The sequence below is a fragment of the Aquila chrysaetos genome, chromosome 4, assembly GCF_900496995.4.
Source record: "Aquila chrysaetos chrysaetos chromosome 4, bAquChr1.4, whole genome shotgun sequence".
Taxonomy (NCBI): Eukaryota; Metazoa; Chordata; class Aves; order Accipitriformes; family Accipitridae; genus Aquila; species Aquila chrysaetos.
In genome coordinates this window covers 49,928,882-49,945,136 of record NC_044007.1, presented here as the reverse complement: position 1 = coordinate 49,945,136, position 16,255 = coordinate 49,928,882, and the positions used below count along the sequence as shown (strand labels likewise).

At 39.2% G+C, this 16,255-nt stretch overlaps 1 protein-coding gene across 4 annotated transcripts in view; it reads right to left on the bottom strand.

Annotated features, from left to right (window-relative positions):
- CDH2 (cadherin 2) overlaps positions 1 to 16,255 on the bottom strand; it is a 117,330-nt gene that overhangs the window by 14,812 nt on the left and 86,263 nt on the right. For all 4 annotated transcript variants that reach the window (XM_030011915.2, XM_030011916.2, XM_030011917.2 and 1 more), the window contains exons 8-14: positions 13,455 to 13,592; positions 12,908 to 13,093; positions 10,811 to 11,067; positions 9,252 to 9,394; positions 7,798 to 8,031; positions 7,245 to 7,478; positions 5,387 to 5,526 (exon numbers count right to left, since the gene is read on the bottom strand). In XM_030011915.2, the coding sequence (XP_029867775.1) occupies positions 5,387 to 5,526; positions 7,245 to 7,478; positions 7,798 to 8,031; positions 9,252 to 9,394; positions 10,811 to 11,067; positions 12,908 to 13,093; positions 13,455 to 13,592 (1,332 nt within the window). The remainder of the gene's footprint in view (positions 1 to 5,386; positions 5,527 to 7,244; positions 7,479 to 7,797; positions 8,032 to 9,251; positions 9,395 to 10,810; positions 11,068 to 12,907; positions 13,094 to 13,454; positions 13,593 to 16,255) is intronic.

The following is a 16,255-nucleotide window of genomic DNA, read 5'->3' as shown; positions in this document are numbered from 1 at the left end:
ACACAAGACCAATGTAACCTTAAGATTCAGGCATACAGAAAGTTACGACAATAGGAAAAAAAACAAACAAAAAAATCCAAAGGACCACTCAATTCATTTTTATCAATGACACACAAATGCTCGAACAACGCTACCCTTTCTATAAAGGAGCAATTTCTGCTTAGAATTTAAATCCTGCACACATAAAAATAAGCCACTATGTTTTTATTTTTAATGCTATTATCACCTTTAAAATAAATGCTATTATTTTCTTTCTCTATATAAACATATAATAGAACATGACAAAAAGCAAGCTATTGACTAATGTCTGAACACACTTGTAAGAAAAGGTGAGGTAGGAAGGAATACGCAGAATCCTTAGGAAGAAAAATACTTTGAATAATAGTAAAATCATTGCTATAGAAGCTCTTGTGCTGAAGAGATCCGAGAGCAAACCTAAAAACCAGGTTCAAAACAGCTGATCTGCGATACTCTCAAAGCACACCATGCGCTTGCTCAGGCAACTTGCTTCAACAGGACCACCTGCATGAGCAAGTACTACTAAAATTCAGAAAACACTAAAGAAATGGGCTCAAAGGAGATGAGAGGATCATCTTGTGCGGTAAGATGTATACAGAAGGAATTAAATGGAAAAAAAAAAAAAGTATCACAGTTATCAGGTTGACATATGCCGCACGTATCCCAGTCGAGCACCCACTGCCTTGATGTAAATCACACGAATGGTCTGAGATATGCAATGAAAATGAATTAGTGATGCTTATGGGTTGTGATCTGCTATGTGCATGAACTATGCTGCACACATGTGCTAAGTGCTTTAACACTCAGCCAACATGAGGTTCTGGTATTTAGAACTGACAATAGTGTTACAAGTTGAGAGCACACAGTGTTGGGGGACAATATTTGTCATTTGTATCTCACACCTCCCGTCTGCTAAACAGCTACAAGCTCTAGATCATGTGGTCCGCTAATAATCAAGACAATCGCTACCAGCTTCATAATTTGTACATAAACTAGGCACAACTATTTCAGAATATAGCAAACTGTAGTGCCTCCCATCCCCTACCCCAGTTGCTGGGTTAAAGGTTCAGATGCAATTAAAAAACCCACCAAAACAAAACAAAAAACCCCCACCATACATCCCCCCTCCCCAAACCAGTCAGCAAACCAGTCCCACTGACTTCTGTGGAATGATGCTGACTCGAAGCATCTCACGGCCCAGCTGCCGTAAGTCAGGTAGCCAAATTGTTAAAACTAGAAAATATTAAACAAAATCCTGAGAAGAGTCCCAGACTTTCTATCTGGAATACTGCTGCCTCCTCTTCTTCCTCCCTTGGCCCCAACATCTGCTAGCACAGTGATCTTTCCTGACAACCATGAAAAAAATATTTCTGCCTGGAACAACAGGAGTGCTGTACTGCTTTCACAGCTAGTTTTTCAGCCCGTACTTCTGAGAAACAGAAGTTTAGGTGAAAAAAGCCCAGAACATTTCAGGTGTTAATGCTCTTCAGTGGGGAGCCAGCTGACTTCAGTTATGGCCCACAGCTCAAGAGCTTTTCTGACTTAGGGAATTAAAAGCATTTTTCTCAGCTGCTGAGGAGATCACACGACCCTGTGTACGTCATGTCAGGCTAGAGGAAGACTATGAATCATTCAAGAACCTCAATTTTCTTTACAAGCATTCAGTCTGTCAGAGTGAACAAAGCAGGCCAAGATGACCTCATATGGGATTAACAGGAGATCTTCATGATGGAGTACACTGCTCTTTTATGACAGACTTCACATCATAACTCCTTGGAAATGCTAGCACAGGAGGGGAAAAAAAAAAAACCAAACCAAACAAAAAACAAACAAAACACCAAACCAAGCAGGAATTCCACCTTGTGGTTGACAGCTGCTACGACTCGGAGGAACTAGCTGGAATTTGGAACTCATCAAATTTGTTGCAGGAGACATTACTCTGACAGCATGTACAAAGAGTTTGAAAGGAACATTCCAAGCATGCTTTAGGAGTTTCTGGGTCTGCTGTGACAGCTAAGAAACCCAACTGCATAGCTTCCAAATAAACCAACCCTCTTAAATAAATAAATTACTCCAAGAGCAAAACCACAAGTCTAAAAGTAGTTTGGTTGAGGATGCAACGACTCCTAAAGTTCTGTCACTTATCTTCAAGCCCTACCCACCATATCTTCAACTCACCTAAACATCTGGGATAAACAAGAAAAATATGAGGCCACACATGGTAAGTCTTCAAGTATTCATCAAGAAAAGCAGGTGACTTTAAAAAAGCCTAAGGAATTGGCTTGCTATAAATAGAAATAATTAATTTTAAAAGGTACATTATAAAAATATCTGAAGCTTTTAAAATATTGTTTTCACTGAGATTCACATGAAGCTTTGAGCATTCCCTTCTATTTTGCTGCATGAGATGTACCCTGGGTTGGATGGTTCTGTGTTCCGAGTCACCTTGTGCACTGCCTTTTACCAAAGCTTCTTGTTCAATCAATCCTGATGGTTTTGGGGAGAGCGCTCCATAAAAAGTTAATATTGATGTAGAGCATTTTCCTCTGTCCTTTTCTGATGACTTGTGGATGCAAGGTTAGCATGAAATAATTTTTCTTGATTTTAATAGAACAGTGGCAGTTTTATCCTATGAAGCTTCCTTCTGAAAATAGATTTTTGATGGCAGTCTCACGCTTTTTTGGAACACTAACACTTTAACGCTTACTTTAACTTTGACAAAAATGCAAAGATCTTTATGGCCAACGCCTTTTGCCCACGACGTTCTGCACACAGCTTTGCTTGTACAGTATTTTGCTAAGCTACAGTGTGCAAAAATGAGATTACTACTTGTAGTGAACTTGTTGGGATGTTTCAAAAGCTTAGCATTCAAAGTTCTTAAATCCCACATGAAATGCATGCAAAAGCAAATAAAACCCAACCAAATATAATCCTACCTCTTTCCCCTGGGCACAAGAGGTGAGGGGGGCAAGGAGGGAACCAAGAACAAATGAACCTAGGAACTATTATCATCTAGTTAAGCACGGGCAGAAATTAGATTTTACAAAACGTCAAACCAAAATAAAGTAAAATAATCTCCCTGAAAAGCCAGACAGAGCTTACTTCTATCATCCACTGTAGATAGAAAATTAAGTGCCTACATGAAAAGTTTGTGCTCTCTTATTCAGGCATTCTGGACAGGAACAAATTCCTAACTTTGGAGCTGTGGGAGAATCTACCCCCTTCTTGCCTACGCAGTGGTCTAAAACTCTTGCTACAGAAGTGGTTATAAAAGCTTGCTATACTTTGTATAAGCTTTTATTTTCTTTTCCTGTAGTGTTTGTTATGTTTGGAGTGTATAATAACCTTTTAGACCCTCAGACACTATGGTCTACTGCTCAATGGATCAGGAAAGGGACCACTGTCCCTGAACTATGTGGCTGGCAGCTAAGATAATTAATTTGCAACGGTGGCCTTAAAATTCGTCTTAAGCAAGCAAGCAGGGGTTTTGTGGCTAAAAATCATTCAATTTTCTATAAAGCCCTTAAACCTCCCTGTGTCGAGGTGCTTCCTCTGCTCACTGTGAGAAGAAATGATCCTAATTTCACATTTCTTACCACCTTACTGCTACTCCACCCATTGACAGTTTTTCCTTTCATCGCGTGCACTACGCTCATTCACTGCTGGTGAAAGACTGCATTTATGGATGGTTTACATCCTGCTAATCTCTACGGCATTCACACAGTGTTACCTCCTGCCACAATACCCTGACTATACCTCTCACAAAGACAACACGTTCACTGCAGGGGAACACAGTACAAGGTGGACAGAGGACAGACTTCAGCACCATTTTTAAACTATGAAGTATTTTACTCTCATTGTATGCTGTTACAACAATGCTTAAAGTTTCTGATCTGCAGCACAAACTCTCCCAACATTACTCTAGCATCACCTATGACTTCCCAATGAACAGTACATACTCTGAGAATGTTACTGTCTCTGTCCTGAGAGTTGTGCGGACAATAATTAAAAATCAAAACCACATGAAAATTGCTCAACAGATCCTGCAGAGAATTGTGGGTGAACAAGAGCTGGGGATATGTGAACTAGAAAATCAGTTCTCACAGGACTGAGTTTTCTTCATGTCTTTTAAGCTTGTAAATCTTTTGTGCAGTAACAGATGCACAAACAGGATGCAATTCTTGTACTCAAACTGTGTATGAACAACTGGAATACATATATAGACTCAAAGGTTGTCTTCAATTTATTTAGTAACATATGCAATCTTCCAAAACTGCATAAACTGAAGTTTCCTATTGCTTAAGAAGAAAGTTATGTAGAAAAGCCAGGAAGTAAGAACAGTACTTGGGGAAACGCAGGAAGCATAGAAATTAAGGGGAACACAAATTTCAGACAAACCAACAAACGAGCAGAGAGAAGCTATAAATGTCTGTATCAGTGAAGGGAGCCACTTTTCAGATAACTCACGTGCCGAATGACTGTGACTGGGTATGTGTGGAAGAATTACACTTAATTTTTCAAGGCTTTTTACTGGAAAATTTCTTAGGCTCTATTATATGCACTGTTCCCTTTGTAATTATTACACTTACTTCTACCACTAATAACGTGCATAAATCTACTGTTTGTCATGTTCATAAAGCACTTAATAAACCTCCTCTGAAGGAAGGAAATCACACTGCTTTGAAATTCACTAACTTGGAGAAAGAGGGGAAAAAGAAGCTATTCTTAGCATATACACATCACTCCTAGTCCTCTGACATATCAGCAGTGGTTCAACCAGAAGTGATGTGAGAGTAAATGCATATGGCACCTGCCTGGAAAGGTATTTGAATAAACATAGATGTGCCCTGACAGCTACTTGAAACATAAATACTTCCCAAGGTGAAATCCCAGTAGTGGCCAATCTGTCAATAGCCAGCATTACTGTATATCTAGAAAGGCATTCACCTACCAGCAAAAAAGGGTGATATTTGGAATAGACTATATTAGGCACTCTGCACTAGTGATTCTGTACAACAGGATCCCAGACAAGGAGTGGAGAAGGTTTACAGACTACAATGAGAGTGGATGTTAATTTTCATATAAATTTAACAGCCTTAGTTGGCATATGGTCGGAATGGCATGACTGTAAGTGGACAAGATACTGGTTTTACATCTCATCCAAAAGGCAAGCAATTGGTATTTCTGGAACTGCAAAAAACAACATGAGAAAGCAATGTTATATTTCAGGTTTTTAAAACACTACTTACTTCCTTCAGTATTTAATGCAAAAATTAGCTACCTATCATAACGTGTCAATGGAAACAAAATAGATGAAGTGCAGAGTGAAGTGCAAATCTATACCTAAAAAACTTTAATCATTCCTCACCTGATCTTCTTCTCCACCACCTTCTTCATCATATTTCAGAATGTTGTCCCTCACATCATCTTCAGGATCAATCAAGAGCTGCTTTGCCTGACGCTCTTTATCACGGCGTTTCATCCATACCACAAACATTAAGACTAAAACTACATTGCAAAAAGGGAAGACACAAAATCACATCTTTATTCTGAAGTACAGCCATGGAATATTGTACAAATTTAACACCAAGATTTAAAAAAAGAAAAAAAGCCAAGAAAGTTGGCTTTGACTGCTCTGGATGAGGTTGAGTTTTTTTGGGTTATTTTTAAATATAAAATTTCATAGAAGGCAGCTTAAGCAAGAGATGTTTAAACTCAGGCTACTATAGGCCATTTGATTTGGAAATCAATCATATATTCAAGATCATAAGCCACAAATCCATTCCGCATCTGCAAAATAAACTTGTCATGAGAAGAAGAAAGACCAAGCTTCATAAACCAGTGGATTCAGAAGGAAATCTCTCCAGTTGTGGCAAGAATTCTAAAAGATTACATTATTTACATTTTTTTCTGCTATGTCCCAAGAATATATAGCAATTTATATAGTTTAAGTAATTCTGATGTTTTGACATCACCAAGCTTAGGCTATTTTGGCATATGGCTCAGCAGTCCATGAGAACAGACTACATTGTTGCCTAAGTTTAGATTTATGTTTAGAAGCAAGAGGGCTCAAGGTTTATGAAAATGCAGTGGCACTTAGAGCTATATATTTTTAATCTCTAAACTCAACAATTTCAAGTTATACTGTTTGTTTACAAACTGAAGCTGTTAAAGAAAACTGAATGAGAAACAAAACAGAAGAAATGTGAGTAAATGAATTTCTCATACAATAGCCATGTTTCCAGTTACAACCATCTTCATGGAAAGAAATTCCAGTGTATCTAGAATGTCAATATATGAAGAATATCTTAAAGGATTTGATAGTTTCAATAAGGCTTTGTTAATTCAATACCTAACATTTTAAGAGTATCTTGTATCAAGAAAATAATTGTACCGTGCATCTGTACAGCCATGGGCTTAGCTAGGCTCAAATACTTTTTTTTTTTTTAGTTACTCCTTTTCATCATTTTGTATGTTCTGGACTGGTGCACAGTATACTCTTAACAGGTTAATCCCTTACTTGTGTTCCACCACAATCAGAAATCAGTTAACCATGATGTGTAGAAAAGCTAGCATCTAATTTACTACACTGGACAGACACTTGGTCATGATGTTTAGTCATTTCCCTTATTGAATGCACTTGACACAAAAATAAAATACTAGCCCAGCTTTATGTAGTACTTAAACAAACATACACATCTCTGTTCCTGCATGGCTGCCTGCTTGTTGGGTCTTATATGAAGGGCTGTGATGTATTACTTTCCAAAATCATCAAATAGCCTACTTGCATTAGTCTGAAGCACAACAACAGTAACACCAGAGCACTCCTTAAAGGCACTGATACCCGCTGTGGGTGGTGTCAAATCACACAGTACCAGCAGCACAAGAGAGACTAAATGTCTAGGGGCTAATCACATCTTCAACCTGGTCACTCACTGACGTAACATAACAAGTGCCCATGGGCATAGATGGAGAATCTCTCTCACAAATGCACTCTGGGGCTTGACTGCCATGCAAGTGCTAGTTATGATCTGTCTCACAGACTCCTAATCCTTTACCATCAGAAAGCTTTCATACTTGTTCAAGACATTAAACTATGCAGCAACAATTCTTGGACTTGGGTCTTTAATCACTCCCCCATCTTTGTCAAGGTACGTGGGACTAAAACAAGATGGTACTTGCAAAACAAGAATAGAAGAGTTAGCATAAGAGATCTATCTACTCACTGAGCAAGATGATGATACAAAGTAGAATTGCAATGATGGCACCAGTGCCCAGACCTGCGCCAACAATCCGGTCAACATCAGTACAGTCTCCATTTATGTCACACTGACAAACTTTCACTTTCAGCACAGAAGTGCTAGATGCATGTGGATTTCCAGAATCTGTAATTACTATGGGCACATCGTAGATACCAGCTTCCAGGAATCTGATCCTTAAAGAGAGCTGGGCATGATCACCTGTGTGTGAAAATAAGGCACTTGTTAAAAAGTAATGTACTGCTCATGTGGGATTAAAACAGTATTGGCAAAAATGGCTCATCTTTGAGCTCTGCATTAACTTATTGTTCAACACGACACTCAGGATAACAGACTACTTTACTACTGTGAACACCTTTTCTCTCAAAGTTTCTTCTTCTTTGGGGAACTTACACTAAGGTGCTTTCCTATTCATATAAATCAAATTCATGTACGTTGCGAAATAACAACAAAGTAAAACACAGAAATGCATATGTGATAGTTTCTTTAAAATTATTAAGATTTCTATAATGTTAGTTACCACTAATTCGAACAATGGTCCAATTCCTCTTAATACTAGCAGGTGTGTCAGGCAGCTCAAAGGCAAAAGGGCCTGCATTTGGATCTATGTCAGGGTCTACAGCAGTGATGTTAATAGCATTAGGCTGTAGTGTTTCACAAGTTGTGGCTTCTTTCGGGTTCACTTGGGGGGCGTTATCATTGATGTCCAGCAGGTATATCTGCAGTGTGCCAGTTCCGCTCATCGGGGGAATTCCTTCAAGAAAAGAAAATGGTATTGAGCCTGTTTCCAACTGCAAAGTTACTTAAATGAAACTATACTAACATTTTTCAATTGCCATGTACAAATGTTCACATCAGTTTTGGGATTCTGTCTTCACCAAGCCAATCTAACACTGTCACTGCTCGTGCTAACACACAAATTCTTATGTAGTCTGTTCTGAGGAAAAAAATGCCCTACTTGGCAAAATTCAGCAAATAACTGCAGATGCATGGATCAGGGACCCAACCACTTTACTGACCAGACAGCCAGTTCACCTCCAGAGATAGTACACATCAAATACTTCGAAGAAAAAGGTGCAAAATTGGCATAGTTTATACTCTAGAGAAATTATTTTGTAACTTTGAAGAGTTACAATCACCCTTTACCAGAAGTGTGCTATTTAAATTCTTTTTAATACTGACTTTCAGCACACTACTTCTAGACATTCTTGCTATCCATATCAAATGTGTGATGCTTCCGTAAACCTTGCTAAAGTCACACTTTTATATGAACATGTGGCACTGAATTTCTCAGTATAATTAGCAATGGTTCTTATTCCACCCCCAACCCCCCATAATCTTCCATTTAATATTTTTCTCCAGAACAGAGCCAAAAGGATAGAAATAGTTGATCTAGCTTTGTTATACTGTTTCAGTTTGCAAAATTTTACCATTTGTCTTCTCTCCAAGGTAAACAGCCCCAGTGTTTCAGTTTTCCTCTCTAATGCAAGAAAGTTCCTAACCGCACCTGTCCATCTTTCTGGTATCAGCTATGAACAGTACAGCACTCCAGCCAAAATCAAAGGACTCATTTCCGAGCAGAGATTGTTACTTGTCATTAACAAACTGACAATGAAAAGACACTTTTCCCTCTGTAGTGCTGTAGTCTGAATGTGGAAAAATACCCCTCCCTTACCACATTACTCCTGATAAAGTCCACTCATGCTGTGCATTCACTCAGCCTACTGCACTCCTGTGCAGGTTTTTTCAGTTTTCTGTAAAATCAACTAATGTAACTAAGCCAGTGCCTTTCTCCAAACTCATAGAATTATTTTTCAGCCCATTTCCTGAATAGCTGGGAAATACACATAAGTTTGATACTAATACAGACTTCCAACTGGATCTATTCCAAGCACATTGCTCGGGTAAAATTGAATGCCATTCAACCACACAGAAGAAAGCTTTTTGAAAAAAATACACAATGTTGATACCTACCATTATCAGAAGCAAGAAACGTTGCATTATACATATTGTTTTGCACATATATTGACTCTCTGTCCAAAACAGCTGTAGTAGTTATTTGTCCATTAACGGGGTCAATTTTCAGCCAGTTTGCAGGATCTGAAAGTTTTGAGTACCTGTGTATTTGACCACAAGTTGTGTTATTTATCTGCCAACATAACTATTGACAACAAAGACAATATAAGTATTTTAATTTGTATTCTGAACACATTTTTGGAATTTGAAGACAATATTTCAGAGATTTCCAATTACTAAGCCTTATCGCTAAAATTTTTGAAAATATGTATTAAAAACAGTCCTACATTAAGATTCTTGAAGTGCCCTGCCATGTAAGTTATCATGTAACTGGAGGAAATCATAAAATTATCATAAACAATATAACATTCATACTCAGATTCAATTAAAATATTCATTAAGGATCCCTCTTGCTTGTTATATACTTACAGAGCTGTTCATACTAACTTTTATCTTATCAGAGCGCTGAGAGCAGGAGAGAGTTAACAATGGATAAAGACCATTAGAGTAGCACTAACTTGCATTATTCTAACGCTTCCAATATCACTTAATTTTTTAGAGGCCCTGGTTTTACTGCATGCTTATCATCTTAATTTGAAAGAGGAGTGTCTTTCAAAACCATCCTTCTATCTGATAAATTTGCCCTTTGACATTAATCAAGTGCAAGCTATCTTAGGTCATTAAAAATGCATATATCCTTAAGTCCTCACACTATCATGTCTGCGATGGCTCTGTCCAGACATGAGCAAAATATCGGCAACAACTAACCAAAATTAAGGGAAAATAAAATTGCAAGAACCTTGATTTTGGAAGGAAACACAGGAAGCAAGTTCTGGAGTTTCCTCTACATGAGCTAAAAAAGCTGTTGGATAAGCTAGGAACCCGAGTCCTGGCCCAAGGCTAGTCGCTGTGCCTTAGCTTTGCAGTCAATGACCATGTTTTAAACAAGGTATGAGAAAGCATGCTTTGAGATTTCCATGTTTTCTTCTCTTAACTTTTCTCATAGTTTTAGACATTTGGCAAATTATGATCATAGCTATCAGTACAAGAGTTCACAGATGGACAACAGCAGCACTTTGCATTGCTGGAAAATAAATAAGAAGAAATCCCTTCAGATTTGGTCAACAATCTGATGCGGTTTTGCTGCTGTGTCAAAATTACCACTTAATTTAAATTGCAAATGATCTTAGTTCACACAAGCACGTGTCTGCTCTGACTGAATTTGTTGGGATGCCATGTATACTTTAACGCAGATGCATAACTTCATTCTACCTTGAAGGAGTGGGACTTGGCATTAGAAGATGAGCCATTTTACAGATCTATGAATGCTGGTCGGGTCACCTTCTCTACAGCCAAAAATCTCTTTAGAGATGCACAAAAGCCACAGGAGGCACTGGTATAGCTGTGTGCTATGGTAAATGCAGTCATTTCATATGCAGTCTCTTTGCTCCCCACCCATTCTGTAACACGGATATTGCATTCCAACTGTTAAATAACTGCAAAATGTTTATATAGACCTTAGAGAGGTTTGCTGCATGTAACGATCTGGGTCCTGAGCAGTGAAAGTTGTCAACATGCTACCAGCAAGCAGCCCTTCTTCTTGACGTACAAGCTTAGGGTTTGGAACAAAATATGGGCTCTCATTCACATCAATGACTGTAATGGACACGGTTGCTGTTGACTGAGGAGGATGCTGAATCCCCTTAGCCAAAGGCACTTGATTTTCCGCAGCTACGGTAAGTACAAACATCCTGTTGGTCTCGAAGTCAATAGGCTGGGAAAAGCAAAGAGCAGGAAGTGTTAACATTTACTCACAATAGCAATGGACACACACTAACATTTTTACTTTAAAGCACATTTTTAAACGTTACTTGTACTGCTCTTCTCAAAAATGAGCAGAGAGCCTGAAGAGAACCAATATATGCAACACCTCTACATAAGACTGGGTTGGGGTTTTGCTTAGCAGCAGCAGCAGTTTTTAAATCAGAACAGCTAGAAACCTGGTCATTCTTGGATTTAACTTACTCTGGTACTGCATTAGAGGTAACTGAGGAAACAAGTAGTTTCATCAGAAAATGATGTAGAAACTCCCAGCTCTGTGCCAGGCACTCACGTGAGCAGATGTGCCTCCTGCAGAGCTCCTCTCCTGGGGAGAGAAACCTGCCTCTCTGTTATGAGGACAAAGGTTTCCTTCAAACAAGATCATGACCATATCTAGCCCCACAGATCAGAGATTCCCATGCCCTTAATGTTTCAATAGAAGACTCTTTGTAATCCCAGCTAATCCTACTTCTGGTATAGCTACAGCTCCCATCTTCACAGTCAAGACAACCTTCAGTTTGGGGACTTCCTCACTGAGCCAGAAGCCCAACTTAAGGAGTAAAACCAGTTTGAGGCTAGAGTTCCTCTGTCGTGCTGCACAGGGGTGGGCCATTCCCTGAGACCTGATTCACCTTAGTACTATGCACTGTACTACTCGCACTGATTCTAGACTTGAAGGAACCCTGTACCTTAGAGGGGCAGTTGGCACATGACAGTATGAAGTCAGTGACAAAAGACAATCCAATCTTCATTACAGGTTGACAGATAACTCATTGCACTGCCAATAAAAAATGTAGGCAGGTTTCCAACTCTTCCCATGTCTGGGTGCTTAAAGGAGCGCTACAAAGCACAGACACTCACATAATTATTGCTAGAGGAATGCAATATAACAATTGGTTCCTCTGGGGAAGTGCAGTTACAAAACAGAGACAGTTCCTAAAAAAAACCAAACGCTAGTGTGAATTACCACTATAGCTGTTAAAAAATTGTATCTTTTTGTCACCTAGATACTGAGAAGATAAAAAAAAAAAGAAAGAGGAAAAGAACGAAGAGGGGAAAAAAAAAAAGAAGTGAATGTTTTAATTTCTAAATGGGAACATTGGCATCTCACACTTGACTTTGTAAGTGGATCAGCCAAAACCAGAACAGGCCAACTCGGAGATGAGACACTTATCAGAGGGCCATGAGGAAAGGTGGCTACTGCCTGGAAGGTTTAATTATAGAACCACATTGTTATTATCACTTGAAATAAGTCACCCCTCAACACAGAGCTATGTTGGCTAGAGAATGAAGACAGACAGGTTATTCCATAAAAGGTATTTAAATGAGGTTTTAAAAATAGCCAGTCTTTAAAAGCCTCTTGTAGAAGTAGCCTCCCACCTATCACTTTTTCCTCTCTGATTGTGCCTTGACTGCCTATATCTGTTCCTTAATGGGAACATGTTGACATAAAACCCACAGACAACAAGCATGACTACTAATGGATGCCAGGAGGTAGGAAGCTGTTCCTTTACACTAGCAACAAATACTAAACAAATGCTTTTTCACAGACAAATTCCTATCTTTTGGCAAATAAAGCTTCAAAATCTGTCACTTTCAACAACCTAGACTAATTTTTAAAACTGATCAGTTGGAATACTACTGACTGCATAAGCAAGGAAACGCTCCAAGAGACAGATGCCTAACTTCCACAAGACAGACAGTGCCCATCCATTTTACTTTCCAGGCTTGTGCTGACCTCAGGAGTTCACATTTTCCCCCCTCAATGTTCTCCGACTTATTCCATCTCTTACCTTCACAACAGTCACCAGCCCATCGTTGCTATTGGGATCAGTCAGGATGGTAAATCGACCTGTTGGGTCTCCTCCGGTCATTCGGTACATCGCATTCCACGCAGGCGTGTGGGGCTGATCTTTATCTGTTACCGTCAGATTTGCTACGATCACATCCACCCTGTTTTCGGGTACTTCCCCGTAGAACTGCAAAAAATCAAGAAAACATTTTACCTTGGCTGCAGAAGCACACAAGAGCCATGCCATACTGAACATTCATCAACATTAGGGAGCGCATCTCTCTTCACTGAAGCTCTGACAATTTATCTAACACAGTTTACCTGAGGCCACCCAGAAACCTCATGGTTTGATTCCCTTGTCAGCTTTTGCCTTTTGGCCTAAGCAGAATACAATATCTAAGGGATATATATTCTGCACATATTTCAATTCTGCCCGCTGGTACACTATTTAATAAGTCATAAATATTTACTGTCTGTGAATATAATGAGAAAAGTGGGGAATGGTTATAAACATGCACATCTTTCAGTTACTCCAACCCTGTACTTACAGTCATGGCGGTGAACTCTGGAGGATTGTCATTGACATCTGTCACAGTGATGACAGCAGTTGCTGTGTTTGAAAGACCATATGTTGGGTTTCCTTCCATGTCCGTAGCTTGAATTATTAATGTATATTGTTGTACTTTCTAAAACACAAAATGACATCAACTTAAGTTTTAGACAACATAACATTACCATAGGACAGCAGGTGTTCCCAAAATTGCACTTTGCTAAGCAACGGAGCCTATCACACTGTTTATTCTAGTTAGCATCACCTGAAATGACAGAAGCAAAGTTTGTGCCACAGGAATACAGCACCAGGATGCATCTAGCTATACTGAACTACTGCTTGATATTCTTCAAATATCAGAGACAAGGACAGACTGTCTGCTTCCTACTCTTAAAAATCAAACCCACTTTATACAGTTAATGCTATTATCACAGATTTAACAACGCTTTTCAAACGGGGAAAAAAAACCAGAGTGCAGTTTATACTAAAACAGGGTAAGTCCTCAAAAGCATTTAAGAGAACTGAGCCAAGGTAGGTTTGTTGGCCAAACGGCCACAACTGCCAAGGTTTTGTTTCAGCCAAGCCCAAGTATAAAACCACTATTCCAACTTCTTGCAATCACCATGGAAACCGAAGATGTCAAGACTAACAGAGATGAGTAAGGGCACTGGGAGAAAGGGGGAGGGAACAACCACACGGGCTATTTCCATAAATGTTAAGCACCCCTGACGAAAATGGCCACCACCACCCCCCCCCCCCCCGCCCCACTGCCATCACTAATGGCCCTCCCCGCCAGGCTGGAGCCAGGCCAGGGCTCCCTCAGGCACAAGAAATGCCCAGCGGAGACCTGACCTCCAACTGGTTAGATGTTTAAAACAAAGTCGACAAGGTTGTATTAAAAAAAAAAAAAATTAGAAAGATGGGGTTTTTTGTGTGTAGAGTTGCTGAGAAGTTGACTTTAACTCATTGATGGTTTCTACCGTGAAATGCAAACACTGCGCATGCTTTTTTCATTTACCAGTTCAGTTTCCTAGCTCAGAGAGAGCAAGGTGTTATCATTCAGTTCTTTCCAAAAGAAAACACACAAACATAAGGAGTTGCTATTACTCTGAAATATCACTTTCATGAATGGTTTACTAACACTGGCAAAAACCTTCTGGCAAAATAAAAATACTTCAAGAAAAGCATATTTTTCTCCCACTTGGTACCTTATCTTCTCCCACTACTTAAAGACTGGGGTATATGACAGATTACTTTTCATGGAAGCAGTTTACAAAAGGGACTATGGATATCAATACAAAAAACAAGCAAGGACAATTCCACTGATAATATCTAACTTTCGTTCCAATTTTGGTCAGACACTGAGACAGACATTAGAGATTTAACTGTTATGCACACTTCCAAGCAGCAAATATGAGCCACTGAATAAAAGAAGTTTTAAAAATAAGCTGTATGAATCTTTGTCTCCCACTGAAGACAATTTATGCTCATGTCCTCTTTCACAAAGGAAGCCTTACAACACACCCCAAATGTGTATTACTATATATGCATCCCACGGTTCTTTAAAAAAGCAAGACTAATACTATTTATATAGAAATGCAGTATATGTGTTTAATAATGCATAAATATGTATACGAATTCTGGCTTGGAAAATATACTTGCAAAGTGACCTTCAGAAGGCTTAAATAAACATCCTAAAGGTTTCCTTCATGACATCAACAAGAGAAGCAGTCACAAGGGAATCGAAGAAATACTTTCACCACTTTCATCCAGGAAAAAAAAATATACTTTACTTATTGTGAAGCAGTAAAATCTAGAGCAGTATTGAAGCAAATCTTGCAGCCAGATGATTCTACATTATTGAAACAGCAGGTGCTTCTGATTCAGCTGGGTCTTAACACGTTGATCCCAAGAAGCAAATTTCATTAAGGGAACTCCATTATTATTACACAGAGACTCAACTTCCATACAATCTTCTTATTTAATTCCAGCAGAAGCAGCACACTAGAAACTTCCCCCACAAAGTGCCCCAAAAGACACGTATATGTGTTTTTGTTTGTTTGTTTTTCCCCCTTCCCAGCACTCACAGACAGAAGATCAACTGGTGGGAATGAAATTTCAGAAATCAACAAGCATACAACTTTCCAAGCATGGGGAAATTGGGGGAGGTGGCTCTCCTCTTTTTACTGCGGGTTGAGAAGCAGCCAGGAATAAGCAGTGGAGCACGTGTCAGCAGCCCACATGGAGACTTTGCAGTAACACATCCGAAAACGAACTGGCAGCTTCAAGAAAGAATGCAGACCTCATCAGGTCACATCTTTCCACTTCAACACAGGCCAAATAAAAGAGCACTTCACTGAATTAACCTCACGTGAGGCAGGAATGTCAGCATGTAAATTTTAAGTACCCTGCCTGACTTCTTTGCCACCTCCAGCAGTAAGGCAGATGTTTTAATGCTGACGTGAATTCCACAGCAATAGCAGAAGAAATAAGAACAGCTGGATCTCATGAAACAGCATCTTTTGGGATAGCAAGTGAAAGATTTCTTCTGCCTTTAGCCAAGTCCCCTTACCTAAGCAACTCTGCTCCTGTGCATGTTGGCACAGATAACGCATTGTGCATGTTAACCTAAAATACTAGCAGATGAGAAATGCCAGAGGAACAACTTTTTTTTTTTTTTGGAATGCCTACAACATAAATACCTACTCCCGTAAATAAAGGGTCACATAATTTAAGAATTTAAAATTGTGTCTAGTATTTTATGAGCCTAATTAGAGCTTTACAAAAACAGTCAAGTCT